The sequence below is a fragment of the Condylura cristata genome, unplaced genomic scaffold, assembly GCF_000260355.1.
Source record: "Condylura cristata isolate star-nosed mole 26May11 unplaced genomic scaffold, ConCri1.0 scaffold00001, whole genome shotgun sequence".
NCBI classification, from domain to species: Eukaryota; Metazoa; Chordata; class Mammalia; order Eulipotyphla; family Talpidae; genus Condylura; species Condylura cristata.
The window spans coordinates 36,598,904-36,616,955 of NW_004567102.1; the positions used below are offsets into that span (position 1 = coordinate 36,598,904).

The following is an 18,052-nucleotide window of genomic DNA, read 5'->3' on the forward strand; positions in this document are numbered from 1 at the left end:
AAATGCACGGGACTATGGTGGTGGCACAGGGGTGATTTGGTGATGGGAAACCCGTGGGGATTACAATCGAGATGGAAAAAAAAATGTGCAAAATGATGTAAAAATAAACTTTGTAATAAAAAAGGTTTTGGTGAACAGATATTTTAAATTGTAGATGCAGTTGTCATTGTTTTGCTGTATGGTTATATGCTTTATGTCATATATCTTTCATTGCCTGAAATAGTCTCAAGATCTTGAGATAATCTCCTGTGTTTTCTTATTAAAAAAGTTTTAAAATACTGCTTTTCATATTTAAGTGTTTAATATATGAGCTGTAATCTTGTTGTACACTGGGAATAATTGTAATTATTTACTGTATGCAAATGATAGTTTCAGTATTATTTATGGAATAGTCTATATTTCCCTCACTCATTTTTTTTTTTTAAGATTTATTTATTTATGCATACAGAACTGGAGTACAGGCCAGAGGTGCAGGGGAGGTGAGAGGATTCACCAGAGACAGTGGGGAGTAGAACAGGCCCACTGATGAAGTCTCCTCTTAACTGAAGGGAGCAGCAGGCAGGTCAGGAAAGGTCTGCCGCACCGTGTGGTTCCGGGGCAGGATCGAACTCATGCTGAAGTGGCTTTAGCTTCTTAATGCAGTATTCTAATCCACTGTGCCATGAGAGGGGGCCCTCCCTCCCTGATTTCTTTCTTTCTTTTTTTTTTTTAAAGATTTATTCGTATAGAACTGGGGTACAGGCCAGAGATGCGGAGGGTGAGAGGATTCACCACAGACAGAGCGGGGACCAGAACAGGCAGATTGACGAAGTACACTGCTGAGGGGAGCAGTGGGCGGGTCAGGAGAGGTCTGCCACACCATGTGGATCTCCTCTGGGGCAGGCGGGAATCAAACTCATGCGGAAGTGACTTAAGCTTCTTTGTGCTGTGCTTTAACCCGCTGCGCCACCAGGGAGGGCCCCCTCCCTGATTTCTAATGGCACATTTGTAATATGCCAAACTGCTAATATGTCTGACTTTGTTTTAAAGCTCTGTATACACTGTCATCTGTGTTTGTACTGATACCACGCTTAATCCATCTCTTCAAGTTAAGTCTTACTGTGTGATTCCGACAATTTACTGACATCTGGCTCTTCAGAATTGATTGGGCCTACTGTGTGAATTTTAGAATTAACTTGTTAAGTTATATAAAAAATCCTATGGGAAATTTAATTGGCATTGCTTTGACTTTATAAGTTAAATTGGTTCATATTGCAATCTTTAAACTTGCTTGTGGGCATTTATGAATGTGGTTTTAACATGTATGCATAGTTTCTTTGTCTTTAAATGAAGAACATAATTTTTTTTCCTGAAAAGACCCTATAGATATCTTGTTAGATTTATTCCCAGTCTCTCTCTCTTTTTTTTTTTTTTTTAAGATTTATTTATTTGTACATACAGAACTGGGGTACAGGCCAGAGGCTCAGGGACGGCGAGAGGCTTCACCAGAGACAGAGTGGGGAGCAGAACAGGCATATCGAAGAAGTACACTGCTGAGGGGAGCAGCGGGCGGGTCAGGAGGGGTCTGCTGTGCCATGTGGATCTCCTCCAGGGTAGGCTGGGATCGAACTCATGCGGAAGTGGCTTAAGCTTCTTAGTGCTGTCTTTACCCCGCTGCACCACCAGGTAGGGCCCTCCCAGTCTCTTTTTAACAATTGTATTTTCTAACTGCTTGTTTGTGAATAGAATTGATTTAATGTGTTGGATTGATATCATGCAACTTCACTGCTTCATGGACTTAACGTGTATGTATTGTCTGCAATGGTGACATTTAAACTTTTCCTTTCCAGCCTTTAATATTTAATTTTTCTTCTGATTGCTGATTAGCCAGTGTTGAATAGAAGCAGACATTTTTTGTTTCTGATTTTTAAGAGAGCACTTTTAACATTTTACCTTAATATGTGAGGTTTGCTTTAGATTTCATGGAATACCCTCTATTAAGTTAAGGAATTTCTATTCGTTGTTGCAAAAAAGTGTTTTTTTTTTTTCCTTTACCTTGAATGGGTTGCATTTTGATTATATCCTATTTGGGCTAATTGTTGAGATAACTAGTTTACCTTTAATTTTGTTACTGTGGTAAATTAATTAGCAAGTAGACTTTTCTAATTTTGAACTACATATTGCTGAAATAAATCCTATTGGATTCAAGATATACTTTAAAAATTAGTTGCAGCTCTTCCTCTTCCCTTCCTGAATAATTCATTTCTGATCTATTTGGTAGGATGGAGTGAAATAGGTATCTGTGTGGGTGCAGGTTTGCTACACTAGCTCAGAATGTGGGAAGCCCAGAGGAGGTGAAGGTAGGTTAGCATTGCAAAGTAGCAGCTGGCTCTGGGGCTGGAGTTAGAGCCTACTTAGAGTAAGGAGGGCTCCATAGTGAGGGTGTTGAGGTGATTGAGAATCCAATTCAGATGAGTAGAGCATCCATAAAGGAAGGAGGGAGTATCCTTTCATAAACCTTCATAGCAGAGACAAGTTGGCATAGAATGTCAGAGCCTAATAAGCAAAGGGACTAGGAACAGTGAACTACCAAGAGAGATAACCATTTCTTGCAGGTTGAGTTAGAACACAAATGTAGTAAGGTGCTCAACATAATATTTTAATCAGCTGATAAAAAGAACATCAGCTACAAGGGAATAAATCAGAATCATGGCTCCTCTCAATAAGGATACATGTGAAGAAATGCCATCATTTTTGTGATATTCCTGCCAAAAATGTATAGTATGAATATAGTCATGACAAATTATCAAATTTTGCAAAGTAATGGTACTGTCATCTTTGATAATGTCAGGAAATTTTAAGTTCCCTTTAGGACTTACAGAGATTGAAGGGACATGAAAACTAAATGCAGGGCTTGGTGCTGAACTGTCTATGTTTCTATAAAAGATACCACTGGAATAATTGGCACACTTGAATGGTACCTGAGGATCAGATGGTAGTAATTATCAATATTCTTGATTCTTGTGGTCATGAGAAATGTTCCTGTTTATAGGGGAAGCTCACTCAGGTATTGGAGACAATGGGGCATCATCAGGCTTGCAACTACCTCTAAAATGGCTCAGGAAAAAATTCCTCTGTGCTGCATTTCCAGCTCTGTAATTTTGTGATTATTTAAAAAATATTTTTAAAATATTTTAAAATGGCTTAAAGTGATTGCAAGATTTGGTTTGGTAATACTTAATATTTTTAAATCTGTTTATAAGTGAGATTGGCCTGTAATTTTCCTCTTTCATAGTACATAAACCATATTTTCAGGTATATGATAACTAAAACAATAGTGTAGGACATTTACCCTTCCTCCTTACCCCTTCTTTTCTTTTATAAGTTCCCACAATAAAAAAGATCCATTTCCTAAAGATTGTTTGCTAGGTTTTCCTGTGAGAACCATCTGATGACTTTTTTTAATTGAAATTATTTTCTTTAGTGGGTTTTCTGTTTCTTGTTAATAGGTTTGATAACTTTTTTCTGGAACATTTCCATTACAGTCACATTTTAAGGCATTTCATTAAATAATAAAAATATTTAAGCAGTTTTAAATAAGGAATGAAGTTATTCAATATATTATAATTTTTAAAAATCTGTATTGCTTCTCTGATTGTGGTCTCTTCCTCATTTCTAATTCTGTTTTCATCTTTTTATCTTGCTCAATTTTGCCAAAAGATATCTTTGCATATAATTAGTTTTTAGTTTTATCGGGTCCTCTGTTGAATATTTTCTATTTTATTTTAGCTCTTATACTATTTTCAAATTTTTTACTTTGAGTTTACTTTGAGTTTACCTTGTTCTTTGTCTAACTTGAGTGCTTAAAGCTCAGTTGTGTTCATAATATTCTGCCTCATAGTCACAAGAACGTTTTTGACATGTAACAGTAAGCAAGTATTAGCCATTCATTAGGTCCAGGACTAGTGCCTAGGCATCTGCTGCTCTTGCATGGAGGCATGCACAGGTTTGAAGTTGGCTGGATGTTCTAGTTTAACTCAACTAGAACATGGTTCCCATTGGCATCTACCCTTCTCATCCTTTTAGAAGCATCATGTTTATCTAAGTACATCTTCTCTTTGATGTACATAAGCATGAGAGGGAGCAAGATAATTGAATTAGAGAGCTGACTTAGCATTGCTTATGCCCAGTTCTTTTGGGTTTTGTTATTTCTTATAACTGTCTCAGTGGCCCAGTTTGTGGTCCCATTTTTGTAAATGTTTTTACTTGTGTTTGTAAAGAATATGTGTTCTTGACTTGGTCAGTACAGGTTTCTATAGACGTAGATTACCTTATTTCCTTAAGAGAATTTTCTATACACATATAATTAATCCATCCAAATGCTTATCTAGTTTATAAATTTCCTCTCAATTTATCAAAGTCCCTAAAGTAATCTATGAAGCTCTCTTCTACAGCTCTATCTGAGAAGCTATAATCATCCTTCAGACCCATTACAGTTTTCTTGGGATCTTTTATTCATCACATTTCTCTTGTGTTAGATTTCTTTTTCCTAGATAATTTTCCTTTCCTGGGTTATTCCTTCATTTGGTGGACATTTCCCCTTCAGTAAAATTCTCAAAAAATATGTTTAGAAGGTAAAATTTTTGAGAACTTGAATGTCTGGAAACAACTTTCCTAGCTTAAAACTTAAGATACTTGGATAGAAATCATTTCCCCCTTAGTTTTTGATCCAGTATTTCATTTTCCTTTTGCTCCGTTGTTGCTTTTGAGGTCTTTTGTTTTTGTTGTGCTGCTCTACCCATACCCTCCTCCCATCCCTGTCCCTTATACTTTGGTATAACTTTCAGTTCCATCCTCAGAAATAATATCTGTAGGTGCTAGAAAATTGAAGTAATTCTCTTATTTTTTCTCCAGTTCTCTGTTCTGACTGCCTGGAACAACTGTTTTTGGTTATGGAACCTTTATAACTATCTCCAAATCATCTGTTCTCTATTCCTTTCACTTCACTTTTCTTCTGTATATCTTCCAACTCTTTTAAATTTTTATTTCTATTGTAATTTTAATTTAAGTAATTTTATAAGGATGCCTTTTCGGTGATATTAATAGGTCTAATGCATTCTCTTTGAGGATATTAACAGTAATTTCTTGGAATTTTGTCTTTTCCATGCATGTTTCTGCTCACTTTGATCCCTGCTCCTTCCCTTTCTAACTTTTTCAGCTGCCAATGTCTGGTAGACATTTGAGGCTGTCTGGGATAATTGTCTAGAGTAAATATGGCTGGCTATATTTATTCCTTTTTTTTTCCTTTTTAATTTATATATTTTTTACTTCATTCGTTTTACACAATGTATGTTTTTTCTTCTCAAGTGGCTGGCAATATTTAAAGGTATAATGCTAAAAAACTGAAGGCTCAGGCTCAAGAATGAGATGTGTTTTGGTCTTGATCATGGTGAGGGTAGGGTGGGGGGCTAGTTACTTTTTTGTCTGGGGAAGTCCTGTTGTTGAATCTTTGGATCTTTTCTCTTGAGTTTCCAGGAGACTATGGGAAAGGTAAGGAAGACTAGCACTCCAAGAAAAGTGATGATAAATAGACTTTACATAATTATGTAGAATCCTTAAAGGGCTCAAGAACTGGAAATGGGGATGAAGGTGGGGCTAAGAATGAAAAGACATTGAGAGACATTGAAGATTTTGGTAGTAATTTGGGGGAAAGGATTTGAGAAAAGACTTTCTCTGTAGTCAATATGTAAAGTTGACTTAATGTCTTGTTAAAAGTAAGGTACCTCCTCCTAACTGTGTCCAGAAATCTTTTTAAAAACTTCTCTACAGACCAAAGTTTTGCTGTGGATAGGATTAGTACCAAGCTTGGATCACTTAGCTATGGATTGGAATGAGGAAATATGGAGGCTTAATTACTTAAATAGAATCTCAGTCAGTCTTAATTCTTGGCCCCACCCTCATCCTCATTTCCAGAAGTGTCTACTGCTTCCAGTTCTTGAGCCTTTTGGTGATTCTGCATAATTATGTAAAGCCTACTTACTGGGCACTTATCTTGGAGTGCTAATCTTCCTTATGATCTCTAGCATTTAAAATTTTATTTTTCTTTCTTTCTTTCATTCTTTATTTTTTAGTTCTTAGTTGGTTTATGCCACTTTAAGACAATTACTTTTGCTTAATTTAGTGAGATGTGGCAGAGTACACTATATGTCTGAGCTACCAATTTTTGTAGAAAAAATTGAATAAATTTTAATAACTTGGACATTTTAAAGAATGTCATGCACATGCTAAAGACAGAGGGGCTTTAGCAGATGTTACTTGTCTTTTTTCACTTATGTACAGTGGAGTTGTACATCATGTGTGATAGTACAACATATTAAATACAGAAATTAGTATAAGAAACCCACACTCTTTTCTATTAAGACAAACATCAGAGAGAGAGATGTGAAAAAATGCCATTTTTCTAATTATCTTTGAAAAGAGGCTTTTAGTTACTATCCCTTGATTATAGTGTGATATTTATTACTTTAAATTCATACATGAAAATAATTTTAAGAAAATCTGTTTTCATTTATAATGTGATGAATATCAATTCTTATAATCCACATACTATAGTTATAACCCATATAAACAAAAACTCCTTGGGATCTTGAGTACTTTTTAAGAGAGTAAGGATCATGAGAGCAAAATGTTCAAAAACTTCTGCTCTAGAGAAAACTAGATATAGAAATAGAATGTTAGTATAACACTATAAACATAGCCAATACTCCTCTGTCTTATCTTTATTTAGGACAATAATGCAATTTACCCTTTAGTTCATTATATTTGATCTCTGTGGTTTTACCTCTTTTGTTTTCTTTCCTAACAATTCTTTGAGGAAATAGAGGAAGCTACTGGAAATTAATCATACTGTATTTTTCTCCAGAGTATAGATGTTCTAGTCTCTGCAGATTTAGATAATGAGAACTCAACATAAGAGCCAAATTGTTAAAGTGTGCATTGTTAGTCCTCAGAGACAGAAACTAGCCCTTCGGGAGCCAAACAACAAACAAACATAGTACAATGGTTTGTAACCTATAAACAGATATATAGTAGATCTGTGGTAGTAAAATTTCATTGGAGTTGGAGATGGTGAATTTGGAGATATATATATTTTTTAAACAAAAAGTCAAATGCTCCATAGGAGGGATGATAGTGAAGAAGAGGTTGAGACTATTGTGTTAGTTAGTAATCCTGTTAGAACATGTTGTAAACATTTGTATTTTCTGTCTCATGTTTACTCCATAATATGCACTGAAGAATATATTGAACATAAATGCCTTATAGGATTCCAACAGTTCCTTTAAGAGGGAAGCAACTAGGTAAGGCTGTACTGGTCTCAATCTGGTAACCTGACTCATCACCATGCTCCAGCTAGTTGTTGCCATTTTGCAACATGGGCCTAAAGTTGCAGATTTTTTGCCTTTTTTTTTTTTTTAAAGAACAGGTTTCAGGTAAGACATGATTTCTAAATATCAGAAACAAAATGTTTAAAAAACAATATGCACCCAAACAAAAAACCTTCATGAGTGACCAGTTTAAGACTACCACCTTCAAACCCCCCCCCCACACAAATGTATTCACTTCACTAAATGGAATATATGTCTAAAATGTGACTTCTCCAACATCCTGAACTCTGAATCATCTAGCTTATATTTGAGTAACTTCAGTGATAGGTCTTCCTGCTTGAGGAGGCCAACCTGTTATATTTTTGTTTAACTCATTGTTTGATGCTTCTACCTTATAGGAAATAGAAATGTATCTCTATCAAATTTTTACCCAGCAGTCCTGGTTTGTTCTGTTTTAGACCACACAGATCAGATTAACACTTTTACATGACAAATCTTTACATGTGTGAATTTGGCTACCTCTCTCCCTCTTACTTTCTATATAAAACACTCATACCCTTCTCTACAAACCAGATCACAATGGTATTATCTTTTTACCTGTGTATGTATATGTAAGTACATATATAAATATACGCATGCACACATTTATTCATTCTTGAGGGCATGTGGGGGAAAATAAACAATAGTGACTTTTGCCCTCTCCTACTAGAATCCTAATTTTATGTACATATTTTCCTTCCTTGACAAGGCTTTGTACTTCAGAGAAGTAGTTCCCATCTCCAGCATTGGGATTCTATTCTGACAGCATGATTTTTTTCCCCACATATGTGTGATGTAGTTCTGGCCATTGAGACCTGAAAAGGAATCTGCTAGTGGGAATTGTGTCGGGCTTTTCTAAAGTTTTCTTACAGCCTAAAAGATATGTGCATGAAGAGTGCCTTTATCGTTTCTTCTGGTTATTGCTAATTCCGAATAAGAAGCCTGTTAACACTCTGAAGAGCTAAGGTGTAGGTGGGGCTATGACCTGAGCTGGGCAGTGTGAAGATAAAGAGATCCTAGAACCTACCCTACCTCTTAATTTCTTGTTATGTGAGAAATCTATCTTCATTATTTATGTTGCTTTGAGTTGGATTTTTAATTTTTTTAAAGGTTTATTTATGCATACAGAACTGGGGTATAGGCCATCTGCCTTCTGTCCCAACCCCTCCAGCCTTTTCCTTATTCTCTCTGGTAACTTTACCTTCTTTTTGCCAGGTTCAAATTTTTATTTCTTTTGTTGTTTGTGAGTAATTGTTTTTTTGAATATTATATTCCACTGATGAATGGTACTATCCTAATTCTTTCACTTTTTAATTGATTTCATTCTACACAATTACCTCAGGATCCATCCATTTTTGTGCCAGATGCCACCATTCATCTTTCTTCACAGTTGTGTAACATTCCATTTAATATGTGCTCCACAGTTGATCCACTCATATGTGTCAAGGCACATAAGTTGGTTCCATGATTTGGCAGTTGTATTCACTGCTGTTGTACATCTAGGTGTAGGTAGTCTTTTTGTTAAAAAGAAAATTTGGTATTTCTTTTTATTTGGATAAGTGTCTAAAGGCTGTATTGCTATATCAAGTGGAATTTTCCATTTTTATTTTCAGAGATTTCCGTGTACTGTTTTCCATAGGAGCTATACCAGCTTGCATTCTCACCAAGAGAGAATGAGAGTTCCTTTTTCACTGCAGCCTCACCAACATTTGTTAATTCTGTTCTTTCTTTTTTATAGTGAGGTGATATCTCAGTGTGGTTTTAATTCACATTGATTTATCTCTTACAGTGACATTGAGCATTTTTTTTGTAATGTCTATAGGCCACCTGAATATCTTCTTTAGAGAGGTCCTTTGCCCATTTTTTAAAAATTGGGTCTTTTCTTTGTTCTTTATGCATGAACTTTATAAATTTTGATGATTAGCCCCATATCAGTATAACTACAATTATTTTTTTCCCATTCTGCAGTATACCTTTTAGTTTTTGTTATGGTTCCTTTTGAGGTACAAAAACTTTGAAATTTGATGTAGTCCCATTTGTTTATTTTTGTTTTTGCTTACCTTGATTTTAGGGTTGTATTCCCAAATACATCTTTGTGGTAGCTGTCCAAAAGTGTGTCTGCTGTATTTTCTTTCAAGTAATTTATGTTTTTAGTTCTTATGCCCAAATTTTTAATCCATTTTGAGTTAATTTTTATTATGGTGTTAATGTAGGTTTTGGTTTATTTTTTTGCATGTGATTATCCATGTTCCCCAGCATCATTGATATGAAAGGGCTGTCTTCAGAATATGGCCACTATAACTCTGGGCTTTCAATTCTGTACCATTGGTCTACATTTTTGTTTTTTGTTCTAATACCATACTATTTTTAATTACTGTTGCTGTGCATTATTGTTTGAAGTCAGGAAGTGTGACTCTTCCATTTTTTTTTTCCTTTTCTCTCAAGATTGTTTTAGTTATTCAGGTCTTTTGTGGTTCATAAAAATTAGATAATTGTTCTGTTACCTTAACTTCATTGGTATTTTGAGTAGGTATTGCATTAAAACTGTAAATTGTTTTTGGATAAAATAGCAGTTTTGATGATATTAATTCTTGTGTTAAAATGAATTTAACTGGTAAAAAAATATTTTATCCTACTATGGCAAATTGGATAAATAGTATATTTTACCTCATAGAGATGAGGAATAATTGAAATAACATAGGCAAAAGATACTTTATAAGTGTTACAGATTTATAATTGTGTTCTTTTACCACACATAGTATTTATTGTAGTAGACAGAATGTTGTACAAAGAATGAGGCTTGCTTGGTTTTGCTAATTATCAATTCTGTTAATATCATGCAGGTCACTGGACCCTTTAATAACTATTCTGTAAAATAGAATTAAATGGTCATTAAAGGTCTCTTCTGATTCTGTCAAAAGAATATGAATCTGATCATTCTGGCATTCCTGCCTGGTAATCCTGTTATGGTTTTAGACAGTAAATACAAATGAGCAACTTTTTTAATTGAAGAAAGAATAATTTAGTAACCAGTCATGTTGAGGATACTTTCACTTTCCACTGATTCTCTTGATCTATGGTGTCTTAAAAAACAAAGGATGTTTTATTGATAAACTTGCCTGCTATGACTATCAACATGTAGCTTTATACAGATAGATACTTATTTTTTAACTGAAATTGTAAAACCTGTTCTTTAATATCTTAATTGTATGAACATGTCATCAGTTTTGTTTTTCATATCTCAATCATTCTTTTCTTTATCCTAGTTAAATTATTTCCAGACTACTGATCAGCAACATAAATGGATTCATTTTCAGCAGAATTGGCTTTCCACTTCCTCTTTTCTCATCTGTAAAATGAAGTGAAAGGAGATTTTTTAAGGCACCTTCGGGTTCTAATATTCTATGAATTGTGTATTTTTCTTACCAGTTCAGACTCTGTTACTGAAAAGAGCTCATCTTTGGTTACATATTAATAAGTGAAGTGTAAAAACTTGTTTCATAAGAATAGAAGTCAATTATATAAAGGAAAGATGTAATAATGTATGAGTAACCTTTGTAGAACTAGACATACTAAGTTAGAACTTGGGTAAATTGTGTGTGTGCTTGTGTGTGTTTATGAGAGAGAGAGAGAGAGGAGTTCAGAATTGGGGTAAGATGCTTGTAATTTTAGAACTGTTGGGAAATCATTATGTGATATATATATATATATATTAAAAGTTAAACTATTATGGCGCTTGATTCATTCCTACAAGAATACTAATAGAGAAACCTAAATGTTTGATTTAACCTATGTTGGATTGGGAGCATTTGCCAAGTGAACTTCACTACATGTGAACTTATTTTCTAGCATAAAGAAGAACTTTGTGTAGAAAGACAAATGCTAGCTAAAGTAAGAATTGTATGCATAGTTGGTGTTTATTCTGAAATCTTTGAAAATGTGAATGAGGTCATCTGTTATATTGCTATAAAATTCCAGAGGAAAACATTAAAACCAAGCATGTCAATAGTTGTCTTAACAATTCAGTAAAGCTCGGACACTATCTAGAGTTGGTTTATTTTTATTCACTTTGGATTTTTTTTATTATTCTTTCCTAAACAGACACTCCTTGAATATGCAGAGAAATGGAAAACATCAGAAGATCCCTTACCTTTACTGGAGGTATACACAGTGGCTATCCAAAGTTATGTTAAAGCCCGACCTTATCTTACCTCTGAATGTGAAAATGTAGCATTGGTTCTGGAACGCTTGGCATTGTGAGTAGAACTTTGAGTAAATAAAAAAATTAGAGTTAGCTTTTTTAAAACTTTATGTCACAGTCTTAAGATTGTTCAATTTTAAATATTTTATATGGAGAGTATACTGAAGACATTAGAATTGTTGGCTTTATTTTACTTGAATTCTAATAGTTATTTGTATTCTTACCAACTTTTTATTTTTCAGAAGCTGTGTTGAACTTTTATTGTGTCTGCCTGTTGAGTTATCAGATAAACAGTGGGAACAATTTCAGACACTGGTGCAGGTGAGAATATTTGCCTACTAGATTTCACATAGATATAATTTATATTTTTATTCTTAATAAATTCATTGACGAAACTTTAAAATATTAAGTAATGACAAACATTAATTCCTGCTCTTATTAATACTAGTGTCCTGCATATAGTAGATGCTCAATGTTTGCTAAAATTTATATATATATATATAAACACACATATATATGTGTGTGTGTGTATAGATAGATTGGTTGAATATTGTATTGTTCTTTAAAATCAGATAATTTAGGATTTTGCCAAAACAGTAAAAGAACACAAAAGAAAATGCCCTCATTGTATTTAGGAACAATTTGGCTAAATTTCTAAAAATCTGCAATATACTTTATAAGAACTAACATATCTCATTTAATCCTTTTGAAAACACTACTGGTGTACAGTACATTTCCCATTTTAAAGGTGAGGAAACTGAGGCTCATGTGCTAAAATAATTATCTGCCCAAGTTTCTAAAGCTAATACACAGCAGTTATTTGAATTAATGGTTTTTAACTTGAAAATCTGTACTGTTTCTTCTATATCTGACAACATGTACTTTGTCTCTTTTTTAGTGTTGTTACTCTATGATACATGTACTGCACAATTAGCACTTGGAATATTTTTAGGAATGTTAAATATTTAAAGTACTACATTGTGCTGGTATAATATTGCTTCCTGCAAATTTTGATTAATTGGTTAAAAAGAATTTTCCTACTTAACTAGTTTTAAGTAGTATACTTGTCTATTTCTCTAGATAGTGTTCTTAAAATATCTTTTGGTTGTATGTTTTTCTGTGGAAGGTAAAGACAGCTTCAGATTTTAGTGGCATGTGAAATAAGATAGGAAATCAACTTTCTTATTTTAATATGAAATATTAAAATCTACATCATGTACAGAATTCTTGAAGGTAGAATTCATATCTTAATAGCATAAGATTCCCCCATAAGACCTTACATATAGTGCTTAATACTGCTTGTTGAAATGAAATTGTCTTGTCCTGTTTGTCACATTGCCACTAACATTTTGCTCATGCGACTTCTGCTTCAGCATATCAGTAAGTTGTGTTTTAGTTTTTTGTTTTTGTTTTTGTTTTTTGCCCCAGCCAGCAAGTATTTATTTTCAAAGGTAAATAATTACTTAAGACTTTTCATTGTTTGGCATTCACATATACTCTACCACATAATTAATTTAAAAAGTTACTTATATACAAATATAATACTAGTTCCTCATGCTTTTGATTTTGTTTCTCAACTTAAAATAAACTTTCAAACTTCCTTTTTGAAACACTAATACTAGCTGATACTTATATGAATTAATGAGAAGAAAGTCTTAAATCTCTCTGTGGTAGCTTTTAGCAGTCGCTAAAGAAAATTCTTTAAGCACTTGATCTTGTTGAAGTGGGAATATTTTTATGGCTTTGAAGAATAGACTTTTTATATAAACAGAGCATGTGACTCTTGAGTTTCCATGACACTTTGCTTGTACCATGAAGTTTCCTCTGGATTAGTTTATGCCTGGTTCACAGTATTTGTTTCATTTTGCCTTTGTTTTAACTGTTTAAATATTTCTTTTGTCCACTAGAGGATAAGTCCTATAAAAACTGGCACTGATAACTCTGTACCCTAGTAATTTGTCTATAGAAAATATCAATGAACATTTTCATGATTGACTACAAATAATTGGTCTTTGTTGGTGGAAGAATATACAGATTGTTTGACAACTGGAAACAACTATTAAGCAAGTTTAATTGTCAGGTTTAATAATACTCCTAAAGCAATCTGATAAATAAACAAAAGAAAAAGGTGTACTTGGTTCTTTTCTTAGGTCCCTTTTAGAATATTTGTAAGTTATCTCTTATACCTTAATGCACATTTGTTATTTATTATTGGTAGAAGGTTTGGGAAGAAATCTTCTTTACTAACAACAGGATGTAAAATATGTAGTCTTTTATGCAGTGGATATTCTGGTGGCTTCCTTGTGAAATAACTTTGCTGTTGGTTTAGATTTGGGAGAGGAAATTATTTTTCTAAAACTACTATTTAAAATTAGTGACTCTTTTCATCTTATCCTCGAGATTTACCTTTAAAAATCAGAGGTAACAGAATGTAGCACTTTGTAATGTGACATGAAATTTATAAAAGTTTATTTTTCAAAAGTTTGGTATTATATTTAAAACCTGATAAGCTTGCTTTTAAAAATCTGTTGTAATTCTTTGGATGTTTATTTAATATTTATAGGTAGCTCATGAAAAGCTGATGGAGAATGGCAGCTGTGAATTGCATTTTTTAGCTACTCTAGCTCAAGAGACTGGGGTGTGGAAAAACCCGGTACTGTGCACTATTCTTTCCCAGGAACCATTGGATAAGGATAAAGGTAAATTTTCTAGAGAGAGAGAGAGAAAAAAAAAAAACATTAGACTAAAAAAGAAAAAGTACTTAAAATTGTTTTGATATAATTTATCTTTAGATATACGAAAGAGGGACTAAAGTATTATCTGAGGTGCTTGAAGCCCTTTATTTTTATTTTATTTGGGGGAAGATGTATTTATAAGATTATATAATTATTGAAGTAACAGAGAAACTGTTTTTTCCCAACTTTTCAACAGAGGGATTTCCTCTGCAGCATTTTTGCAGGTGGCAGTTTATATTTGTTAACTTATTTGGCAGGTGGAGAACTAGAGAGGATAGCAAAATGATTTTCTCAAAATAGAGTAGAAAACAATGCCAAATCGCCCAACTTTTCTGTCTCTAAAATTAACACTCTTTCTCAAACATTGTAGTGTTTAGTCTTATTTTATCCTGCATTATTGGCATTATGAGAGCTGTAGATAAAGATTCCAGTTAAACTCAAACTGGCAAGTTTTCTATTGAAAGTAATTGAACCATTAATATGAATAACAATGTACAGAGTTCAAAAACTATGTATACTGTCAAGGACAGCACAATTACTCTTTCCTTGAGGTTACTTAGGAAACTGTTCCTATTTCACTGTAGCCTTTGTGAAGGTATTTAGCAGAGATATGAATGTGCTTCTCCATTGTTTATTACTACATTTTTTGTAGATTAATTACAAACTTTAGGTATTTTGCTAGACCATGGCAAATTCTGAAGACCCTAGGAAGGGAATACTAAGCCCATTCATAGTAAGCCCTCCTGATAGTTTTACAAAAGTTTTCCCAGCCAATCTTCAAACTTCTCTTTAAACTATTAATTCCTGACTCCGCTCTTAACCATATCTCCATGTTTTCCTCATTGTTCTAGTAATGTCACCTGTTTCTTAGTTTTCACAAGTTCAGTGTTACCACTTTTCTTCCTTCATGACTATCTACGGATTACCTATAGTATTAAGACCTTTGAGAAATGAAGAGCAGGCTCTCATTATTTAATGACATTTAAAATTGAGAATCTTAGATTTTTTGCACCTTAACACCTTATTTTTATTCTCAATATTAACATCACTATTTTGTTCATAGTATCAAATTATACTCCAATAATGCCTTTTAGAAATGTTGGATGTAATATATTAATGACAGTAATGAAATTACATTGTTATAGTTCTTACTAAATTGAAAGTGCTTTTTTGTGCTGTTTCACTTAACCTTCACAATGATCTTGTGAAAAGGTGGGGACCTTTATTCTCCCTATTTTAAAGATGAGAAAATGGAGGCTAAGATAGTCTTTTATACATGACATTGCTAATGATCCAAATAGAACCAAGAACTGAAGTCAGATCTTCAACCTCCCTCCTTTTTATATGTATTCTGTTATACCTAGCTTCATAAAGTAAAATCATACAACTACTTTAAATAATTAGCTTTTTCTCTCTGTCAATTTCTGAAATGTGTTTTTGCCAAAACTCACATTATGCTAAAGCAGGAAAATGAAACCTTTACCTTAGTGATTTATAACTGATTTTAAAAGAAAGTGTGTTCAGTTTCCTTACTGTTTGAATGTGCTTAACATTGTTTCTGCTAACAAATGTTTCTGCCCGTCTGTGTGCTGCTTTTTTTCTTAAGTTTTTAGCTTACATAGCCACAGGATTAATATGAGCAAAAAGAAGTTTCTACAATGGCAAATGGGTTATAGGGAAACAGGCTTTCACTATAGCTCATGAAACAATCAGAAATGTTAACATGGTTGAGATTTTTATAGTTATAATGTTTACTTCATCCTCTGTTATTGAGAATGTTTCCTTGATGGGATTTATTTTATGAGTAATGTATACTATAAGTGTATGCTCATTTTTTCCTTTGAAAAAAGTTAAAGGAATTAAAATTTTCTCATGTACAAATTTGTCTACATTTTCAAATTTGATGGTTTATAAGGATGGGGAATTTTCAGTTTTTATATATCCAGCCCTTTGGTTTAATTTAATCTGGTATGTTATTTGAAAGCAATAACACTCAGAGAATGAGTACCTCTTTAGGCCATACTCACTAGTCTTTTATATAGCTTTTGATAGTTTGATACAGTATTTGAACACTCGATAGTACACTTGATCGTGAATTTTCCTTTTTTTTTTAATTAACTAACTTGAATCTACTAAATCCCAGCTAAACCAAGAAATGTTCTTTGATTGCAGTTTTGAGGGTGGGCAGGAGTCAAGATTTTAAATAGTAATTTCACTTTTTAGCTTCCTGAAGTTTTCAGCATCCTAGAATAAGGTGTACCTCTAAATCTAAATCATTCTAAGTAGATAGCCTTCGAAAGTCACAGGAATTTTAGGATTACTTGTGCTATTTTAAGTGATAATCTCAGGATTGTAAAGATGCTGAATACTCACTTTTTACCCACTTTTTAATTCTCCTAAAAATGTCACTGGTATATAAATCAGCCTTGCTGTTAACTGTAGTTCTCTCTCAGAAAAATCTTTACTGTGAAAAATACATACTTGGAGTTTCCATGTTTTAGATTTAGTGCCACCCGTAAAACCATACCAGAGTATAAAGAGCTCTTTCACACCATAGTATTCAAGATATTTAAAGATTGTTGTCACATTCATTCTGTCTTTATATAGATTAGAAAGCCTTCCTGGTGTGGCATAATTCCAGATCAGCGATCATGACTCCTGATTTTTTAGTGCATTTTGTTTATTATTGTTCTTTTTAATGTGTAATTTCCAGAGCTTAGTATGTACCCTAAATATTACTTGGTCAACTTTGAGATCATTAGTACTCTCACCCTAACAATCTGCATTTAATTTAACGTGATTTTACCTTTTTGGGTAACCCAGTTCTCAGAAGAGTGAGGTTAACTAAAGCCCCCATAAATTTTTTTTAAATGCTACTCTGAAATTATATTTGCATTTTTATACTTTGTCTTTTTCGCACACAGGGTTTTTGTTTTTTTTCTGTTTAATTTCATTGTATTAGATCCATTCTGCCTCTGCAACTTGTCAGTATCCTTTCAATTCTTGATTTTGTTATTCAAAGTTTTTGTTCTTTGTTTCCTCTTGTTGGCAAATTTCATTGGCATTTGGCATACACTGTGGTGTCCAGGTCCTTGACAATCAATATAACCATAAAAATGTCATGCCCAGAACTCTAACCCCTGGGATACTTACAAAAATCATCTTGCTTGCCTTCAGGCCTTTAATCAGTAACCTGATTATGTTTTGTTTTTTTTTTTTTCTTATGTCTATTCCATGGTTCTCCTTGTTGTTCTAGAAAAAGTTGATGAAAGACCATAACAACTATTTGACTAAATTTCTATTAAATAAGATTATTTAATATTAGGTTAGTTTGGGCCTTATGTGGTTTCTTTTCTTTTTTTAATAAACCTTTCAGAAAGATTTTAATAAACCCTTTAGGATTACAGAAAAATTATGAATAACCACATATACCACACTAGTTTTCCCTCTTAGTATGGTACATTTCTCACAATTCATAGTCCAATATTTGGTACTTTGTTATAAATAAAGCCCACATATTTTTCAGATTTCCCTACTTTTTACTTAATGTCCTTTTTCTGTTCCAGGATCCCATCCAGGAAACCACATTACATTTAGTCGTCATGTCTCCTTAGGCTCCTCTTGGCTGTGCCAGTTTTTCAGAGTTTCCTTGTCTTTGATGACCTTGACAATTTTGAGGAGTACTGGTCAGGTATTTTGTAGAATGCCCCTCG

The 18,052-nt window shown here is 33.3% G+C and overlaps 1 protein-coding gene across 1 annotated transcript in view; it reads left to right on the plus strand.

Moving 5' to 3' along the window:
- The window catches only part of ZNF292 (zinc finger protein 292), a 73,226-nt gene that overhangs the window by 26,721 nt on the left and 28,453 nt on the right, over nt 1-18,052 (plus strand). Inside the window, exons 2-4 of the mRNA XM_004673673.2 lie at nt 11,505-11,659; nt 11,847-11,925; nt 14,168-14,303. Coding sequence (XP_004673730.1) covers nt 11,505-11,659; nt 11,847-11,925; nt 14,168-14,303 — 370 coding nt within the window. The remainder of the gene's footprint in view (nt 1-11,504; nt 11,660-11,846; nt 11,926-14,167; nt 14,304-18,052) is intronic.